At 38.3% G+C, this 21,008-nt stretch overlaps 1 protein-coding gene across 1 annotated transcript in view; it reads right to left on the reverse strand.

The window, feature by feature from the left end:
* The window catches only part of LOC146729806 (uncharacterized), a 30,783-nt gene extending 12,339 nt beyond the window's left edge, over positions 1-18,444 (reverse strand). The window contains exons 1-10 of the mRNA XM_085495088.1: positions 18,340-18,444; positions 14,817-15,149; positions 13,540-13,875; positions 12,054-12,392; positions 11,548-11,883; positions 11,101-11,166; positions 9,853-10,185; positions 8,818-9,153; positions 7,927-8,262; positions 943-7,178 (exon numbers count right to left, since the gene is read on the reverse strand). Coding sequence (XP_085351214.1) covers positions 943-7,178; positions 7,927-8,262; positions 8,818-9,153; positions 9,853-10,185; positions 11,101-11,166; positions 11,548-11,883; positions 12,054-12,392; positions 13,540-13,875; positions 14,817-15,149; positions 18,340-18,409 — 8,721 coding nt within the window. The 5' untranslated portion in view covers positions 18,410-18,444. The remainder of the gene's footprint in view (positions 1-942; positions 7,179-7,926; positions 8,263-8,817; positions 9,154-9,852; positions 10,186-11,100; positions 11,167-11,547; positions 11,884-12,053; positions 12,393-13,539; positions 13,876-14,816; positions 15,150-18,339) is intronic.
* Positions 18,445-21,008: the final 2,564 nt, after the last annotated feature.

Raw genomic sequence — 21,008 nt, forward strand, 5'->3', positions numbered from 1 at the left:
TCTTCATGGTGACTGGTTCAATTGTTAGTTCAGATATGGGTGTGTCTTCTTCATCTATTGATGTCACTTCAGTGGTTTGTGAGTATAACTTTTATGTAATGGTAATTACAATTCAATTGGTTGGTGAGTTCAATAATGATGTAGTTGTGTCTGCACTGTCTGTTGTTGTGTTTGATGATGCTGACGTCTCCATGGTGACTGGCTCAATTGTTAGTTGTCGCATACGACTTGTTTACGACTTCCGTGTGACTGAGAATGTTCTAGAACCGTACTGTGTCTGGGTGGAATTTTTAGAAACTGGTTGAATAGGTAATAGAACACTGTAGGAGGCAATAGAAGGTAATGGAACATTCTAGAAATTTGTAGTAATTTCCAGACTCATTATGTATGCTGATGTAATGGTCTATTTATAGACAGTGTGGGTATATATAGGGGAGTTGTTCAGCACTGAGATCAGATCGGAGATCTCATTGAATTGTATTGGAGTTTAAGTATCTAGTTATTGGAGTAGTGGAGTTTTACCGCGTTATTGTACTTGATGTTTGCGGAGTATAATAATACCAGTACCAGTTGAAACCTCATTTGTTGGCTCCGTGTTCGTATTTTATCATCGCCGCCAGGGAAGTCTTTCTGTTACTGTTGCCATTTTGGTATTTGAACCATCACACCTGTACTATACCAATTACGGTAATATTACGTTGCGTGTGACATTAGTTTAGAGATGTGAGTGTGTCCTTCATCTATAGATGCCAAATCAGTGACGAGTGAGTTTGATTTAGATGTAGTGGTGTCTAAACATTCTGTGGTTATGTTAGGTGATGTTAATGACTCCATGGTGATTCCATCAATTGTTAGTTTAGATATGGGTGTGACTTCTTTATGTACAGATGCCAAATCAGTGGTTAGTGAGTTTGATTTAGATATAATGGTATCCACACTTACTGTTTCTGTGTTAAGTGATGTTGACGTCTCCATGGTGACTGGTTCAATTGTTAATTTAGATATAGATGTTTCTTTATCTATTGATGCCGATTCAGTGGTTTGTAGGCCGGATATTGATATATTGGGGCCTACATTGTCTGTTGTTGAGTTAGGTGACATTGACGTCTCCATGGTGGCTTGATCAATTATTAGTTTGGATGTGGATGTTTCTTCTTCATCTACTAATGCCACATCAGTAGTTAGTGAGTTCAATATTGATGTAGTGGTGTCCACACTGTCTGTTTTTGAGTTGGGTGGTGTTGACGACTTCATGGTGACTGGCTCGCTTGTTAGTTTAAATACTGGTGTGTCTACTACATCTATAGATTTCACTTCAGTGAGTGGTGAGTTCATTATTGATGTAGTGGTATCTACATTGTCTATTATCGAGTTAGGTGATGTTGATTTCTCGATGGTGACTGGCTCGATTGTTAGTTTAGATATGGGTGTGTCTTCATCGTCTCTAAATGCCAAATCAATGGTTGGTGAATTTAATTTAGCTGTAGTAGTGTCTACACTGTATGTTCTTGAGTTAGGTGATGCTGACGTCTCCATGGTGACTGGCTCAATTGTTAGTTTATATATGTGTGTGTGTTCTTCATCTATAGATGCCAAATCAGTGAATAGTAAGTTTGATTTAGATGCAGTTGTGTCTGCACTGTCTGCTGATGAGTTAGGTGATGTTGACGTCTCTATGGTGACTGGCTCAATTGTTAGGTTAGATTTAGATGTGTTTTCTTCATCTAAAGATGCCAAATCAGTGACGAGTGAGTTTGATTTAGATGTAGTGGTGCCTAAACGTTCTGTGGTTGTGTTAGATGATGTTGACGTCTCCATGATGACTGGCTCAATTGTTAGTTTAGATATTGGTTTGTCTTTTTCATCCATAGATGTCACTTCAGTGGTTGCTGAGTTCAATATTGATGTGGTGGTGTCTACATTGTCTATTGTTGAGTTAGGTGGTGTTGACGACTTCATGGTGACTGGCTCAATTGATAGTTTAGATATGAGTGTCTCTTCTTCATCTATAGATGTCACTTCAGTGGTTGGTGAGTTCAATATTAATGTAGTGGTATCTACATCGTCTATTATCGAGTTAGGTGATGTTGATGTCTCGATGGTCACTGGCTCGATTGTTAGTTTAGTTATGGGTGTGTCTTCATCATCTATAAATGCCAAATCAATGGTTGGTGAATTTAATTTAGATGTAGTAGTGTCTACATTGTCTGTTGTTGAGTTAGGTGATGTTGACGTCTCCATGGCGACTGGCTCAATTGTTAGGTTAAATATGGGTGCATTTTCTTCATCTAAAGATGCCAAATCAGTGACGAGTGTGTTTGATTTAGATGTAGTGGTGTCTAAACGTTCTGTGGTTGTGTTAGATGATGTTGACGTCTCCATGATGACTGGCTCAATTGGTAGATTAGAAATGGGTATGTCCTCTTCATCTATAGATGTCACTCCAGTGGTTGGTGTGTTCAATGTTGATGTAGTGGTGTCTACACTGTCTGTTGTTGTGTCATGTGGTGTTGACGACTTCATGGTGACTGGCTCAATTGTTAGTTTAGATATGAGTGTCTCTTCTTCATCTATAGATGTCACTTCAGTGATTGGTGAGTTCAATATTAATGTAGTGGTACCTACATCGTCTATTATCGAGTTAGGTGATGTTGATGTCTCGATGGTCACTGGCTCGATTGTTAGTTTAGTTATGGGTGTGTCTTCATCATCTATAAATGCCAAATCAATGGTTGGTGAATTTAATTTAGATGTAGCAGTGTCTACATTGTATGTTGGTGAGTTAGGTGATGCTGACGTCTCCATGGTGACTGACTCAATTGTTAGTTTAGAGATGTGAGTGTGTCCTTCATCTATAGATGCCAAATCAGTGACGAGTGAGTTTGATTTAGATGTAGTGGTGTCTAAACGTTCTGTGGTTATGTTAGGTGATGTTGATGACTCCATGGTGATTCCATCAATTGTTAGTTTAGATATGGGTGTGACTTCTTTATGTACAGATGCCAAATCAGTGGTTAGTGAGTTTGATTTAGATATAATGGTATCCACACTTACTGTTTCTGTGTTAAGTGATGTTGACATCTCCATGGTGACTGGTTCAATTGTTAATTTAGATATAGATGTTTCTTTATCTATTGATGCCGATTCAGTGGTTTGTAGGCCGGATATTGATATATTGGGGCCTACATTGTCTGTTGTTGAGTTAGGTGACATTGACGTCTCCATGGTGGCTTGATCAATTATTAGTTTGAATGTGGATGTTTCTTCTTCATCTACTAATGCCACATCGGTAGTTAGTGAGTTCAATATTGATGTAGTGGTGTCTACACTGTCTGTTTTTGAGTTGGGTGGTGTTGACGACTTCATGGTGACTGGCTCGCTTGTTAGTTTAAATACTGGTGTGTCTTCTACATCTATAGATTTCACTTCAGTGGTTGGTGAGTTCAATATTAATGTAGTGGTACCTACATCGTCTATTATCGAGTTAGGTGATGTTGATGTCTCGATGGTCACTGGCTCGATTGTTAGTTTAGTTATGGGTGTGTCTTCATCATCTATAAATGCCAAATCAATGGTTGGTGAATTTAATTTAGCTGTAGTAGTGTCTACACTGTATGTTGTTGAGTTAGGTGATGTTGACACCTTCATGGTGACTAGCTCAATTGATAGTTTAGATATGGGTGTGTCTTCTTCATCTATAGATGTCACTTCAGTGGTTGGTGTGTTCAATATTGATGTAGTGGTGTCTACACTATCTGTTGTTGAGTGAGGTGATATTGCCGTCTCCATGATGACTGGATCAATTATTGGTTTGGATGTGGGTGTTTCATCTCTATCTACCGATACCACATCATTGGTTAGTGAGTTCAATATTAATGTAGTGGTGACTACACTTTCTTTTATTGAGTTAGGTGATGTCGACGACTTCATGGTGACTGGCCCAGCTGTTAGCTTAGATGTGGGTGTGTCTTTTTCATCTACTGATGTCACTTCGGTAGTTATTGAGTTGAATATTAATGTAGTCGTGTCTACACTGTCTGTTGTCGAGTTAGATGACGTTGACACCTTAATGGTGACTGGCGCAAATGTTTGTTTAGATATGACTGTGTATTCTTCATCTATAGATGTCACTTCAGTGGTTGGTGAGTTCAATATTGTTGTAGTGGTGTCTAAACTGTCTTTTGTTGAGTTAGGTGATGTTGACACCTTCATGGTGACTGGCTCAATTGTTAGTTTAGATATGGGTATGACTTCTTCATCTATAGATGTCACTTCAGTGGTTAGTGAGTGTGATTGAGATATAATGGTATCCACACTTACTGTTGTTGTGTTAAGTGATGTTGACGTCTCCATGGTGACTGGTTCAATTGTTAATTTAGATTTAGATGTTTCTTTATCTATTGATGCCGATTCAGTGGTTTGTAGGCCGGATATTGATATATTGGGGCCTACATTGTCTGTTGAGTTAGGTGACATTGACGTCTCCATGGTGGCTGGATCAATTATTAGTTTGGATGTGGATGTTTCTTCTTCATCTACTAATGCCACATCAGTAGTTAGTGAGTTCAATATTGATGTAGTGGTGTCCACACTGTCTGTGGTTGAGTTAGGTGATGCTGACGTCTCCATGCTGACTGGCTCAATTGTTGGTTTAGATATGTGTGTGTGTTCTTCATCTATAAATGCCAAATCAGTGACTAGTAAGTTTGATTTAAATGTAGTGGTGTCTGCACTGTCTTCTGTTGTGTTAGGTAATGTGGACGTCTTCGTTGTGACTGGCTCAATTGTTGGTTTAGATATGGGTGTGTCTTTTTCATTTAAAGATGCCAAATCAGTGACGAGTGATTTTGATTTAGATGTAATGGTGTCTAAACGTTCTGTGGTTGTGTTAGATGATGTTGACGTCTCCATGGTGACTGGTGCAATTGTTAGTTTAGATATTGGTTTGTCTTCTTCATTTATAGATGTCACTTCAGTGGTTGGTGTGTTCAATATTGATGTAGTGGTGTCTACACTATCTGTTGTTGAGTGAGGTGATATTGCCGTCTCCATGATGACTGGATCAATTATTGGTTTGGATGTGGGTGTTTCATCTCTATCTACCGATACCACATCATTGGTTAGTGAGTTCAATATTAATGTAGTGGTGACTACACTTTCTTTTATTGAGTTAGGTGATGTCGACGACTTCATGGTGACTGGCCCAGCTGTTAGCTTAGATGTGGGTGTGTCTTTTTCATCTACTGATGTCACTTCGGTAGTTATTGAGTTGAATATTAATGTAGTCGTGTCTACACTGTCTGTTGTCGAGTTAGATGACGTTGACACCTTAATGGTGACTGGCGCAAATGTTCGTTTAGATATGACTGTGTATTCTTCATCTATAGATGTCACTTCAGTGGTTGGTGAGTTCAATATTGTTGTAGTGGTGTCTAAACTGTCTTTTGTTGAGTTAGGTGATGTTGACACCTTCATGGTGACTGGCTCAATTGTTAGTTTAGATATGGGTATGACTTCTTCATCGATAGATGTCACTTCAGTGGTTAGTGAGTGTGATTGAGATATAATGGTATCCACACTTACTGTTGTTGTGTTAAGTGATGTTGACGTCTCCATTGTGACTGGTTCAATTGTTAATTTAGATTTAGATGTTTCTTTATCTATTGATGCCGATTCAGTGGTTTGTAGGCCGGATATTGATATATTGGGGCCTACATTGTCTGTTGAGTTAGGTGACATTGTCGTCTCCATGGTGACTGGCTCAATTGTTAGTTTAGATATGTGTGTGTGTTCTTCATCTATAAATGCCAAATCAGTGACTAGTAAGTTTGATTTAAATGTAGTGGTGTCTGCACTGTCTTCTGTTGTGTTAAATAATGTGGACGTCTTCGTTGTGACTGGCTCAATTGTTGGTTTAGATATGGGTGTGTCTTTTTCATTTAAAGATGCCAAATCAGTGACGAGTGAGTTTGATTTAGATGTAATGGTGTCTAAACGTTCTGTGGTTTTGTTAGATGATGTTGACGTCTCCATGGTGACTGGCGCAATTGTTAGTTTAGATATTGGTTTGTCTTCTTCATTCATAGATGTCACCTCAGTGCTTGGTGAGTTCAATATTGACATATTGGTGTCTACATTGTCTGTTTTTGAGTGAGGTAATATAGACGTCTCCATGATGACTGGATCAATTATTGCTTTGGATGTGGGCTTTTCTTCTTTATCTACCGATGCCACATCAGTGGTTAGTGAGTTCAATGTTAATGTAGTGGTGACTACACTTTCTTTTGTTGAGTTAGGTGACGTTGACGACTTCATGGTGACTGGCCTAATTGTTAATTTAGACATTGGTTTGTCTTCTTCATCTATAGATGTCACTTTAGTGGTTGGTGGGTTCCATATTGATGTAGTGGTGTCTACATTGTCTATTGTTGAGTCAGCAGACGATGACGCCCTCATGGTGACTGGCTCAGTTGTTCGTTTAGATATGAGTGTGTCTTCATTGTCTATATATGTTATTTCAGTGGTTGGTGAGTTTGATTTAGATGTAGTGGTGTCTAAACGTTCTGTTGTTGTGTTAGGTGATGTTGACGTCTTCGTGGTGACTGGCTCAATTGTTAGCCTAGATGTGGGTGTGTTTTCTTCATCTATTGATGTTTCTTCGGTGGTTAGTGAGTTCAGTATTAATGTAATCGTCTCTACACTTTCTGCTTTTGAGTTGGGTGATGCTGACGTCTCCATGCTGACTGGTTCAATTGTTAGTTTAGATATGGGTGTATTTTCTTCGTCTATAGATGTCACTTCAGTGGTTACTGAGTTTGATATAGGTGTAGTGGTGTCTACACTGTACGTTGTTGAGTAAGGTGATGTTGACGTATCCATAATTACTGGTTCATTTGTTAGTTTAGACATGGGTGTGTCGTCTCCATGTATTGCTGCTATTTCAGAGGTTGGTGAGTTCAATATTTGTGTTGATGTTGATGATACCTTAGTAGTTATTGAGTCAGATATTGGTAGAATGATGTCAGTACTAGCTTGTGTAGATGTGTATGGCACAATTGCAGTTGGAGGCATATATATTGATGGTTTCATAGTAGATGCTGCTGTCCCATCTGTTTCTAAATCTTCAAAAATTGGTAATTGTGAAGTTTGAGGTCTGCTGATATTTAAAGTACTGTTTGCTGTGGAAAATAATAGAAAAATGTTTGATATTAATCATTTATTATTGAAAGGTTGAGAACCATATAATGTTCTCGGGTGATATGTTTATGCTCTTGTTAATGACGTTATATTATCTGATAGTTATAGAATAGAATAGTTGTTAAACGGATTTTGATGTATTGATTTCACTTTTGAGTCAGGCATTCTCACCTCCAGAACCAAATATCGCAAAATATTTTGTAGTAAGCTTAATTGATGATGAATTAGCTTGAGATGTTGAAACGTATATTGAAATTTGCAGAACAGTTGATGATACACTGTTCATTGTCATTCGTTGTTGCAGTAGAAATCATTGAAGATGCGTGCTGAGAAGGCGAGACGCCATTAGTGTAAATTGTTGACGCCTCTCTTAATGATTCAGCCTCAGCAGTTGTGTAAGTATGTCAATGTCAATGCCAAGTTTGGGTCTTAGTTTCTTTCAATTATCCTGTCTCTATTTAATTTGTGGCTCGTTGTTTTTTGCCCAGTACTTGCTATTTGCTTGTTTGTAATTTCGTAGCCTTGAAAATCGGATTTTGTACTTTTCTTTTTCATTGCAGTGTTTAAACTGTACGAATTGGTTTTCATATTGACTGTTGCCGAATAAATCTCACACTGATTCGTTTCTAGAATCAGAACATGCTTTATATAAATGTCACTGTTTATATTCAGTCCAAGTCCATGGTGTGTCCATGGGCTTAACACGTATAATTAAGAAGAGGACCTTACCATTATTAATGATAGTCACTGTGGCGGTAGAATACACTACGGTAGACTCGGTGTTCTCAAAAATGTTTGCATTAATATCGAACGTCTCGTCGTTTTCATTTAATTCGTCATTTGTTATTTGTATGCTAATAACGTGAGTTGTCTGGCCTGCTGCAAAAGTCACATTGGTAGCAAGTGATTGGTAGTCGTTGCCACCTATTGCGGTAATATCGTTGGTGGTTAATTCAACAATCAATGCCAGCATTTGGTTCCCTGTACGTTCTATTATGATTGAGACTACTCCAGCGTTCTCGTTAACTGTGTATATTCTAGGATTGAATGATACCAGGGCCAGTCCTGAAGTAAAAGTAAAATTGTATATTATATGATAGGGTGGTTTTGTGAAGAGTAGTTGAAACAGTTGGATGGTGTAGTCACTTGTGTAGTGTGGCGGTGCGGTGCAGTGCATTGCAGGGGAGTGCAGGGGAGTGGAATGCAGTGCATTGCAGTGGAGTGCAGGGGAATGCAGTGCAGTGCATTGCAGTGGAGTGGAGTGGAGTGCAGTGCAGTGCAGTGCAGTGCAATGCAGTGCAGTGCAGTGTAGTGTAGTGTAGTGTAGTGTAGTGTAGTGTAGTGTAGTGTAGTGTAGTGTAGTGTAGTGCAGTGTAGTGTAGTGTAGTGTAGTGTAGTGTAGTGGGAACTTATTTACTAGACTGTAGACAGTCCCTCTGGCATAATGTTTGTTTTTCTTCCAACTAAAATGATTTAATGTAATGCGTTTCCGAAATGCCGAACACCCTCGCTTGAAATGCATTCGGCATTTCGCAAACACATTGCGGCATTTGATTAAATCATTTTAGTTGAAAAAAAAACATTAGGCCAGAAAGGACAGTCCACAATCAAGAAACATACCATCGTCATCTGTAATAGTTATCGTTGTGACATTATTGAAAATCGTAGCATTACAACAGTCCACTGCCAATGTAAGCTGGAAAACTTCTGTAGCCTCGTTGTAAACATCATCGGCTATATTAATCACAACATAGACTAAGGTTTCCCACGGAAGAAATAATACTAAACCCTGGTAGTCTGTATAGTCATCTGGCGAGCCAGCGGTTATTGAGTGTGTACTCAATGTCACCTCAATAGTATTTTTTAAGTTCCCAGAACGTTCGAGAGTAACAACCAATTTCCCGTCTCCTTCATTAACAAGGTGAGCAGTACGGTTGAAGCTTATGATGGCTGGTCCTACCAACAAATCGTAATGTGCGTGTTAGAACAGTTTGATCGTCATTCAGTTTGCAGATAAATATTTATATTTTGTTTACCACCGTGTCTTCTTTTACACAATTGAGTCCTGAAATATGTGACACGTTATCATTCCATAACAGAATTTTCTTAGGCATTTATCGTTTCCGAAAAATTGATTTTATATCCCCATCTCACACCGCGGTCTGTAAAACACAATCACCGAAATAAAACCAACCCGTAGAGGACCCGGTCATCTGTTGTACAACTCGGATCTTTTCGTATACATAATAAACAAAACGTCTTCCGTTGAAAGTAACTAGACATGGGTGTATATTTGTACAAACAGACCAACACATGAAATACACACCCACGCCGCAAAGTCACACTATTCTGTCACGGTCCTCGTTGTATATACTAATGAAAACTTGTTAGAATTCTGAGGGGTAGAACTACTGTGAAAATATTGTTACCACCCAGCTACATTTTTATTGTAACCTTTACCTAGTATTTAGCATTTTTCACGCTGATGTTGCAGCACATTGTTTTGTTTTTTTTTGCCTTTCTCTTTATCTGGAGAATATCTGGAATTGTTTTTTATAAGTATATTGTTTTCTGTAACCTTTCTGAGCAGATTATTATTTTTTGTACTACCAGCGCTACTCTTCTCCCCCGACATGGTATTTGTCAGCTTCTTACCGTCGTCATCTTTGATTGTTACAGTAGCGACGTCGTTCAATATCAAGACACCGGAAGTGGCGTACGTTATCGCAATCCGGAATAATTCCGTTTCTTCGAACACTGCATCGTCTGCAATATCAATCTTGACATAAACTGATGCGTCTTCCGGGAAGAATGTTAAAGTTTTCTGCATATGTGAAAAATCACTTGGCTCTGTAGCTGTTACGGAAATCGTGGACAAACTGACATCTATGGTTTCAAAAGTGCCAGCACGTTCTAAAATAATGTTCACTGACTTGTCGGCTTCCGTGACTTCATATTCGACAGGATTGAAACTTATAGTCGCTTGTTCTGTGAATTAATATCCCACAGACATTATAATTACATATATGTGCTAGATAATATAATTGATCTGATAGCAGCACTATTGAATTGTTACCAGAAATGTTTGTTGAACGTCGATACAGGTGGGGATTCTATTAATGACATTTCACTCTTGAAGCGTTTTGGGGTGATAGGTAACAAAACAAAAAAAATCTGGTTACGCACGCGGCGGCCAAATCTTGGCACATCAGTCCTATTTATGTACATTTTGAATTAAATAAAGTATGCCCTCTATGGCGAACTAAATAAAAGCATTGCCTCTATGACAACTCAATGGAACTCCGGAAGTCAGCGGCGTTTCGCATGTGCGCACACGCCAGATATGGGCTTCTGCGTAAAACTTGCACGAGTAATATTGTAGTCGTGACTGTATTATTCGTCAGGACTCTTTTACTATCAGCAGACTATCATATTTGTATTTGACGCCATGGCAAATGCAGGCGTCTTGCTTGAACCCCGGTCTCAATACTTCCGAGAAAGTGGTCTATGGCAACTCAATATACTAGTAAGTATTCCCTTTGTGGATAACTCAATAAAAGTATGCCCTCTATGGCAACCCAATAAAAGTATGCCCTCTATGGCAACTCCATGAAAGTATGCCCTCTATGGCAACTCAAAAAAATGTGCTATCTACGGCAAACTTAATAAATCTATTCCCTTTATTGTAAAAGATAATATACTCTAATTAAAAACAATTGCTAAATGTATTATAATTTACAGTTATCAATTAAAAATAAAAACGACACTAATTTTCGTATCATTTGGATGAGGTGACCAGAAACCTTACAATTCCGGATTGTAGTTTGAGACCGGATAACCACACACACACTAAAGAATTTATCTCTTTTTCCTTCTCAGTAATGGAATAGAATGTTGACTTACCGGGTATTGATGACGGTGTGATACTCTGGTTTGAATTCAGTGTTGTAGTATGGGTATTGGTGTCACCTGAAAACAGTATTACGACAGCAATTAAAGCGGGGGAGTCGTCACCTACGCATGCGCCAGACCGCCATAGCGTGTCATTGTTTACAAACAAGCGTCTACCCATAAGCCTTTGTGTTTTTAGCGTGTGTTGTTATCGTCTGTTGGGACTCAATTCCCGCGCGTGCGCAGGTGACGACCCTCTTGCTTTAAATGTATATACTGATGATACTCATTTTCCCATATGGCCGTGTATTGCTGGTAGCCAATTTAAGAACACCGGGGGAATGTATGTGTAACAATGTTATTTTCTTCTTCGGTTGGCAGGGGATAGCTCAAAATTAGAGACAATCTTGTACAAAGAGAATCCCCAAATATTTACTTATTATTCAAACCAATACTTACCATCGTCGTCAAGAATTGTAATCGTTGCAACATCATTGGTTAACGTGGCACCGAGGGTGACAAACGTTATCTTCACCAAAAATATGTCAGTGGATTCTTGGATGACGTCATCGATTATATTGATTGTTATAGACACCGACGTGTCTCCTTCAAAGAACGTCAAATGGTGTCGCGTATCTTCGTAGTCGTCCGAGCCAGACGCGGTTAAAGCTATCGTGTCTATGGTTACATCGACAATGTCTAGTAAGTTCACTGATCGTTGTAAAGTTACTTCGACTGTGCCGGCGTCTTCAGTCACTGTATAATCAGTTGGATTGAATCCGACAGCTGGATACTCTGCAATATTATATATTATAATATAAATAGGTCAAATATGTAATATGTGTGAAGAAGTTTACTGGTGTTGTGTATGCTAATTTTTGTATTCTGGTGATGCGAAATAAACTTTGGTGAATGAATAGCATTGTCAAATATTAGTTAATTATAACAGTAAAAATTAAATTTACCATCGTTGTCAATAATCGTTACTATAGCAACATCATCGATCAATATTACACCAGTGGTAGCAGACGCAATTTTGACCTGGAATGTTTCCGAGTCCTCGACTTCCCTATCTTCGACAATGTCTATCGGAATCGACGTCGATGTAACTCCCTGTGCTAGGAGGAGCACTGCTGTCTTAGTGATAACATAATCACTGTTTTCTGAAGCTGTCATGGGATTCGTATCGACTGTTAATTCGACATCATCAGCTAAATTTCCAGAACGCTCTAAGATAAGTCTAACCGTGGAATCGCCTTCACGTACTTCGTATTTAGTCGGGTTGAACGATACGACAGTCGGTCCTATAAATAACGTATTCGAATGATAAGTGTCAATATTGCCTACAATACTATTGTAACTGTGCATGTACGTTGGATTGGTTATACGTACTAGTAATTTAATGCACATGCGCATTTGTATAGCCGATCATTATATATCCAAGTATCAATTCTAGAGACAATGTAGGATAAGATAAACTTGATTCTTTGAATTGGGTAGCACCCCAGCCCCAAACAAAAGGAATTATATATATATATATATATATATATATATATATATATATATATATATATATATATATATATATATATATATATATATATATATATATATATATATATATATATATATATATATATATATATATATATATATATATATATATGTTAAAAATTTAAATACAATTCTACAACGATATAAGGAGATGAAAACTTGTTCTCCTTTTATAACAGTTACTGTCACTGTTGTTTTGTTTCGGACACCAAAAACAGCAACATTGTCAGCTAAGTTGATGATATGTTTTCTACTGGACACGTTGGAAACCAAGCTACTACTATATTTTATTCTATAACTTATTTTCTCCAATCGTACAAATTATTGTATGACAATTGACAATGCAATTCAAACAAATTAAACAAAATGTATGAACTGGCACAGCCTTATTTGTACGGACGCAGTCTCTGATATGTCTCGGTTAGAATCCTAGTAGGTGTTGCTGTTTTGGTGTATGAAACAACATCGCAGTGCAAGTAAAGCGCCACAGACATTGCAGTGCCGGCGCTCCACGATGACTGTATTTCATAAATTAGGGTTATTTATTACCTGTATTGCCCTCGCTTAATGTTCCTGACAATTGCTTCTTTTTTACGATGATGCCGCTGTATTTTTGTTTGTTTTGTTTTTTCTATCAAGTGGGTTGTTGTTTATTTTATAAAACAAAATCTGTTAATTTCACTGCGAAATTTTCTCTGAGCAAATTTGTGTTAGATGCCACCCCACTAAATTATAATTGTCCTTTTGGCGACAGTGCGCATTCGTTGCCCACAATGCATTGTTGTCTGGGTATGGTTATGTCGGTATACGCGATAAAGTTTGATCGATGTTCTTTTGAACTGTTTCATTGATAAACGTGAAAACAATGTGTTACAATAATAACAAAATGATAGTTACCATCGTCGTCTATAACTGTAATTGTAGCGACCTGGCAGCCGAGGGTAGCACGAATACTTATAAATGACAAAACGGCCTGAAACAGTTCAGTGGCTTCATTGATGTTGTCGTCGGTTATACTGATCAAAACAGATGCCGTACTTTCTCCTTGGTGGAACGTAACGCTCTGTTGACTTTCTACGTAATCACTCGCCCCGATAGCGGTTAAAGATGCCGTTGACACGGTTACATTCACGATACTGGCCCAGTTACAGGTGCGTTGTAGATAGATTTCCACAGATCCATCGCCTTCAATGACGTCATATTCGGACGGCGCGAAACCAATGATAGAAATACCTGTAATGAATTGAGTCAAAATGGTAATCACAAAATTTTGCTTGAGAGGTCGGCCTTCAAAAAATAAAACAAAATTGTGTGTGACAGTGTACTAGTAGGTGACTTGACGCACAAATACTAATGTTGTGGATCCTGATTCCCTTCGTATTTACAATTATTTAACCAAATTACAAATTCCGTAAGTATAGTTAGATGTTTTTTGTGATCCGTTTCCTTGTGTGCGAGTTGCTATTATGTCAATGACGTGCCACGGAATAGCACAAATATTTGTGTTAAAGCAAATTGACCAAGCTAGAAATGGTATCGTTCTAATTAATATTAATGTATAGTTAATTTGAATAAGGGGCTGCCGTAGTTGCGATGTCCCGTGAAGGCATGCGCGGGCATTGTGGGCGTAAATTAAACAAGTTCAACTTTTAAGCAAATCACTTTTAAATCGGGAGGGTCGTCACCTGCGCATGTGCGGGTCCTTAACGATGATAACAACGCACGTTAAAAACGCAAAAGCTCATGGGTAGACGCTTGTTTGTAAACAATGATAAGCCATGGCCATCTGAAGCATGCGCAGGTAACGACTCCCTCGCTTTAAATAATTGAATTAATAAGCAAAGCCCCAGCTTTTTGCCCTTCCTTGTAACTAACGTTCTCGATGAAATATTGTTACATCCGGGGTTTTAGTCGGAACAGCGCTATCCTATACATTGAGTTCTATGTGAAACAACTCTAACAAAAATCGCAAGAATGTGGGGCGCACAATTACCTTTTTCAGTATATTCATCAATTATTTCGAGACGAAAATGCTAAATATTTTGTAATCCTCAAAATATAGTTCGATCCATGTTAGTGTCAGAAATACTTCCCACTGTAGCTGTCACTGTCACCCCACCCCCACTATGGACTATGGTAAATCATTCCCTGAAACTGCCTTCCGGTTTACTTACCATCGTCGTCTAGAATGATAATAGTGGCGCTGTCATTAATCAATATCACACCAATAGTTACTGACATAATTTTTACTTGGAAAATTTCAGTCGGCTCAACATTATTATCGTCTAATAAATTAATAACAATAGATATATGGGTATCGGCTTGAAAGAACGTTACAATTTGGTCGATTTCTTCGTAGTCAGTGTCCGTAGCAGATAACGACAATGTGGATAGGTATACATCAATTGTTTCGTTTAAGCTGCCAGACCGCTCCAAAATAATTTCCACTGTCTCGTCCCACTCAGAAACTTGATAATCGGTCGGAATAAAACTTAAAACTGGCGATTCTGTGAAAAACAAAACAAATGGAAATGTGTTATTTCCGTGGCAACATTCAGTCCATGTCCATAGTAACCAAAGCAGCGCCGTATTCATCAACATGAACATAAAAGGAATGAAATATTCATATGGCCAAGAAAGATTCCTATTTCTTATATTACGTCTTTCGTATTCTAAGCCTCTAAATAAAAGTAGGTAAACAATAAAAAAAATACGGTTCAATGTATTTGGTAGTTAGTACACATTTTTGCCATCGCTATTATTATTACCCAGGTTAGTTTCTGAAGCATGTCTGTGTTGTGTTTACAACCTTAATTGATAGCCTAGGGCATGGGACGGAACTGCAGGTTCCATGACGTCATTGTCTTTTCGAGTCAACAAATGACAATATGATCACGCTGTGCAATCACTTGTTGGCAAACATGTAATCAAATGATCTCGCGAAGGCAAGGCTTTTGTGTAAAGGGTTCTGGAAAATAGACCCGTTTGTAGTACCCCAACCACTAACTCTACCTACCTCATCCTCCAGCGCCCCGAATTTTATTGTATAAGCCGATCCTAAGGACAGTTATCTGAGGGGCATATACAATTGAATTGGGAGTTTGGGGTGAGGTTAAGATTTGGGGCGAGGGTACATAAAGAATTCATTCCGAGTTCTGTGCCCGATGGTTCAGGGGATCCCAGGCATTTTGTTTATTTACTGGAAGTTATATATAAATATTGGCGATTTTAAAATACAAATGAGCAGACAGGAAATAAACACCATAAATTATTACCACTTTGTCCATCGAGAATGTAAGTTTAATAACAAATGGACGGATAGGTACAAGCAGTTAGCGATAATAAGTGCTAATAAAATAAATGCGATATTTACTGTATGGGGACCGGAAAACAGTGGCTAAAATTTAAGGATGAATAATCCTGGCAAGAATTGACAAGAACAATGAAGTCATCATAATTAAATAAAACAATTAATTAATATTCATATTTTTCAAATAATACTACATATACTGTTTTAATATCGATGTCAGTCATAGAATACTATAACATGAATTTCCTAAAAATAATAGTACAGCAACATTTCTAAGCAAAATTTGGCAAGAAAAATACTAGCTACGTGTTTCTCACTTCCAGTTGTCTGATCTAGATGAAATTTTGCATGTGTAATGATTTACATCTCTATGGGTTCCTCGTTATGTTGCAAAAAATAGCTCTGAACTAATTGTGGTTTCTGATTTACAGGTGTTTGAACTGAGTCAGCTGTGAAATAGAGCCAGTTGAGTGTCGCGCAGTGGTCCGGTTTTTGTATTTGAAAGGACGCACACCAAAAGGGTCTTTTGATGAAATGAAAGAAACGTATGGTGATGATGCCCATCATATGACCTTGTAAAACGCTGGCATCGTGAATTCAAACATGGCCGGAAGTCTGTGGAAACAGATCTCAGACCTGGTCGTCCCTCTTCTGCCATTGATGAGGCACCTGTCTGTCACGTTGAGGCAGCCATTTTGGAAGATCGACGCATTACTGTTCAACAAATATCCCAAGAGGTCAAGATTAGTACAGGGTCTGTGGAAACTATAATTCATGACCATTTGCATATGCATAAGGTGTCTGCCAGATGGATTCCCAGGTTGCTCACACCTTTCCAGAAGCAAGAACGCGTCGAGGGCTCGAGGATGAATTTGTAGATATGCCAAGAAGATGAGTCAAAGTTTTTGAAAAGACTGATTACGCAGGATGAATCTTGGGTCTATCACTATGATCCAGAGTCCAAAACCCAGTCAATATAGTGGAAGCACTTGGACTCACTACCTCCAAAGAAGGCAAGGGTGCAGCCCTCCGCTGGCAAGGTCATGCTCACAGTCTTCTGGGATCAGGTAGTGATGACAGATTTCCTGGCAACGGGTACCACAATTACAGGAGCCTATTACGCTTCACTTTTGATGAAATTAAGAGAAGCTATCAAAATCAAGAGGCGGGGCAAGATCAGCAAAGGTGTCCCCTCCTGCAGAACAACGCTCCAGTCCACAACTCGCATGTCCCCAGATCAGAAGCACGGGCGTGTGGCTATGAAATCCTACCCCATTCCCCTTACTCTCCCGACCTTGCACCTTCTGACTTTGATCTCTTCCCAGCCATGAAGTTTTTTTTTGAAAGGAAAGCGTTTCCTAGATGATGCAGCCTTGATTTCTGAAGTTACAACGTGGTTGGAGGACCAATCTGGGGTGTTCTACAAAAACGGTGTCCAGAGCTGCATCAAACGATGGGAGGATTGCATAACTCTGGGTGGTTCCTATATAGAAAAAGACTATGTCCCGTATACAATCATGAATATAGCATGAAGTTCTCGAACAATAGTGCAGTGATATATATAAGTTTAATAATATGCTTGCCAGTTTAGAAAAAGGTGACAAAACTTTGAACTTGTCATATCACTGACAACTGGTTCTAACATCAATTGTCTTATTATGTCCAATTGTTTTACGTCTCAAAATGTTTTATTTCAATTAAATTTACCCCATTTCTTGAAAATATCGTAACAACAAGAAGACAACATACTTAGGTAGAATTTAACGATTATCTTACGTATACGTATCAAAATCGAACTTGGTTTAGATTGCGAACTGGTTAGTATACATAATATCCAAATTTGAAAGGAATTGGATAAACACTGGTTGAGTTATTGTACATTTTACGACGGAGTTAGCAACAACAATTACAACAACAACAACAACAACTATATACAAAGACAGACATGTTCTATTCATGTACCTTGGCCTTCAGCTACGACGCTAAGAACAAGGTAGAACTTATTTGTCGTTTTCATTATTTACCATTAGCAAAAACTACGTAGGATAGCAAAATATGTAAAATATTTACTTTGTTTTTTTCTTCTTTTCATCAATGATCCATCCACCAGACTAAATGAATATAGCCAAATTTATATATAACAAAAAAAACTTGAACATTTTTGTCGTCAAAGCATAATCCTCATTTCTTATACGCGTTCGTCTTTTGAGCTTGCTATGTGTTAGAATAGTACATTTCTGTGATGCTGTACTCTGTGAATTTAAATCAACTGCTGTTTTTGGACACACTGATGTAGGTATAATTTGAACTCATGAACTGTACGTACGTTCCGACTATCTGCCTGAAACCAACTTGAACTCTAAATAGTATGCTAAATATGGTCTCACCTGAACTTGCTACCATTACATGTACCACGAGCGACGCTAAGATTTCCAGTAAGATCCACATGATCTCCATGAAACATACGTTTTAAAAACACACGTTCATCTCCTCGAATGTTTTTACTGATTTGATGTGATGAACTCATTTTTGCGAGGGCAGCAACAAACCTGTTTCGCATTCACACAATACACAGTACATTTTCCACTGGTTACAAAGCCCTGTTACAAAGCCTTTGGTTTGATAAGAAAAAAACACTTTTGATTGATCGGTCATCAATTGTCCCGATGAAACCTCTGGGGAGTAACCCATCATACAACGTGTGCGAAAGAAGGAGGAATATACGTGGCATTCATTGCAATTGATACAAAGTGGATTGAACGCACCGCAACAGACACGCGCTTTTTTATACTGAAATGTGACATCTTACACATTTTTGTAACTAACCCTGCGTTCGCGTCTGTGTCTGCAATATAAACCCAGGCTGACCCTTCAAAGGTCGACTTAGAACACAGACAAGTAACTTTAAAGTAACAATATCTTAGCGGGGGGTGGGGGTGGCAAGGGTTTTTTTTTACAGGAAATAAAATGAAAGTTCCATTTACAGTAAAAAAAATAGGTTTTTACATTTTCGAAATTCCTAATTACATTTTACATTTTTATAATATTTTTGATAATTTGTGTTTAAGAATCAAAATTGGAACTTGTGTACAAATTACGAAATTTAATTTGGAGAATGCTTTATACGCTTACAAACAATAATGTCTTTGTACAAATCACGGCAAATAAAATAGCTGTACATTTTACACCTTGCCAATGTCTACGAATTTGCGTCTTTTTTATTTATAAATTACATTATTACGAAAAATAAAACAATTGATTACAGCTTTTGAAAATATTCCTTGTCGACCGTCTTAGCGGATGAATACTTTAAGTAGAGAATTTCAAAATGGGGAAAGGCACATTAAATGTAGACTAAATGAGGGATGGGCATTGTCAAACCATTTGAATGTAGCTTAACGGTCTAAATGTTTCATGAATTTCATTTAAAAACGCCTCAAGGCGTAAGACATGCCCCATTGACTTAAACCCTCTGAAGTACACACTGTAATATACCCGGTCGATCGTACCAACGTCACAGTGAAACATATCGACACAGACTAAATGTTTAGTTGCGGTATTTTCGCCAAGTGGGTGGGAATTGGATAAGTTTTTGCGTTTCACCACAGGGATCACAGAGGGCTATATTTAGTAAACTAGTTTGAGACCCATGTTTGAGGTCACTTATTTTCAAACATATATTTCATAAGTCATTTATAATTGATAAGCGCTATTGAATTATAAACGGTATATAAACTTTTGCTGTTCTTCAATATCAATAATTCAATAATTATGGTATATCGTTTTAACACAACACATCACAACGAACCTATTATTCATACCCTAATTTATATATGGATATTTATTTATTTATACACCCTAATACAGATTCAATGCACGATCATGAATGATCGCCCTCTATTGATTTCGGACACAGGTTTCCAGAGAATTCCCCGCAATATAAAGTATAGGGTTTTTATCTCTGGTTTTTCCTGGGTGGCGGACATAGTATAACAGGGAGATCACAACAAGTAACAGCCCACCCTGGTATAACGTGTCATGTAATAATTTCTTTTTCTATCCACGTCTGTAAATAAAGCTGCCACATCTCTGGCTCATCCATCATTATTGAATGAATGAAGTGTAATGGAATTTATTCAATGGTATAAGAGTATAGTGAAGACTGAGTAACTATAGTTTAAGGCGGGAAGAGTCGTCATCTGCACATGCGTCAGATGACCATAGCGTGTCATCGTTTACAAATAAGCGTCTACCCATGAGTTTTTGCATTCTTAGCGTGTGTTGTTATCGTCGCTTGGGACTTAATCCCCGCGCGTGCGCAGGTGATTATCCCCCCGCTTTAAAACGACGAACATTTGTATATTCCTAACATGTTTGGGTGTTTCTTAGTGCTAACCACTGTTTTCTCCCGTGCGTGGACGCAAATGGGTCTAACCGATATGTAAACACATGATATTGGTTTACCGTACTTGCTTTACAACAGGTAACACCTGAGCGGAGCGAAACGACCACTCGGCGTAGTCATCAAAGATGCATATTGAGAGCGTAAAGTATTGTAAATATTATGATTGTTTTCTGATAAGCACTGCGTGATGTTTACAGTTGTGCGACAATGTTTGCACTTGGTCATGTAGTATGTTTTTCAGGGTGAACGCGATCCAGGCGTTGCGGTCGAGTCCATTTTTCTAGTAAATGGGCTGTTAAATTTAGTTCAGTCTCTGTTGTTCAGAGAAAATTTGTGGGGACATCAACCAAAAACTGCGTGACGATCTGTCGAAAAATATAAAGAAGAAATAGAAACGATTTTTTGTCGAGTGGCAAACTTGGTTTCAACTTTAACCGGCCCAGGCGATACACAGAAGCACTGGTAAACTACCATGGTAAAGTACCAAAACTACGGTGGCCCATGGCGACAATCATCGATATGTAACCAAGTTCCGCGCCGACTCAGCAACTTCCGCGATATGTAAGCAAGTTTCTTGCCAACTTAGCAATTTTCCCACCGACTCAGCAGCTTCCGCGATATGTTAAGCAAGTTCCGCGCCGACTTAGCAAC

Source organism: Saccoglossus kowalevskii, chromosome 21 (genome assembly GCF_978046115.1).
Source record: "Saccoglossus kowalevskii chromosome 21, keSacKowa6.1, whole genome shotgun sequence".
NCBI classification, from domain to species: Eukaryota; Metazoa; Hemichordata; class Enteropneusta; family Harrimaniidae; genus Saccoglossus; species Saccoglossus kowalevskii.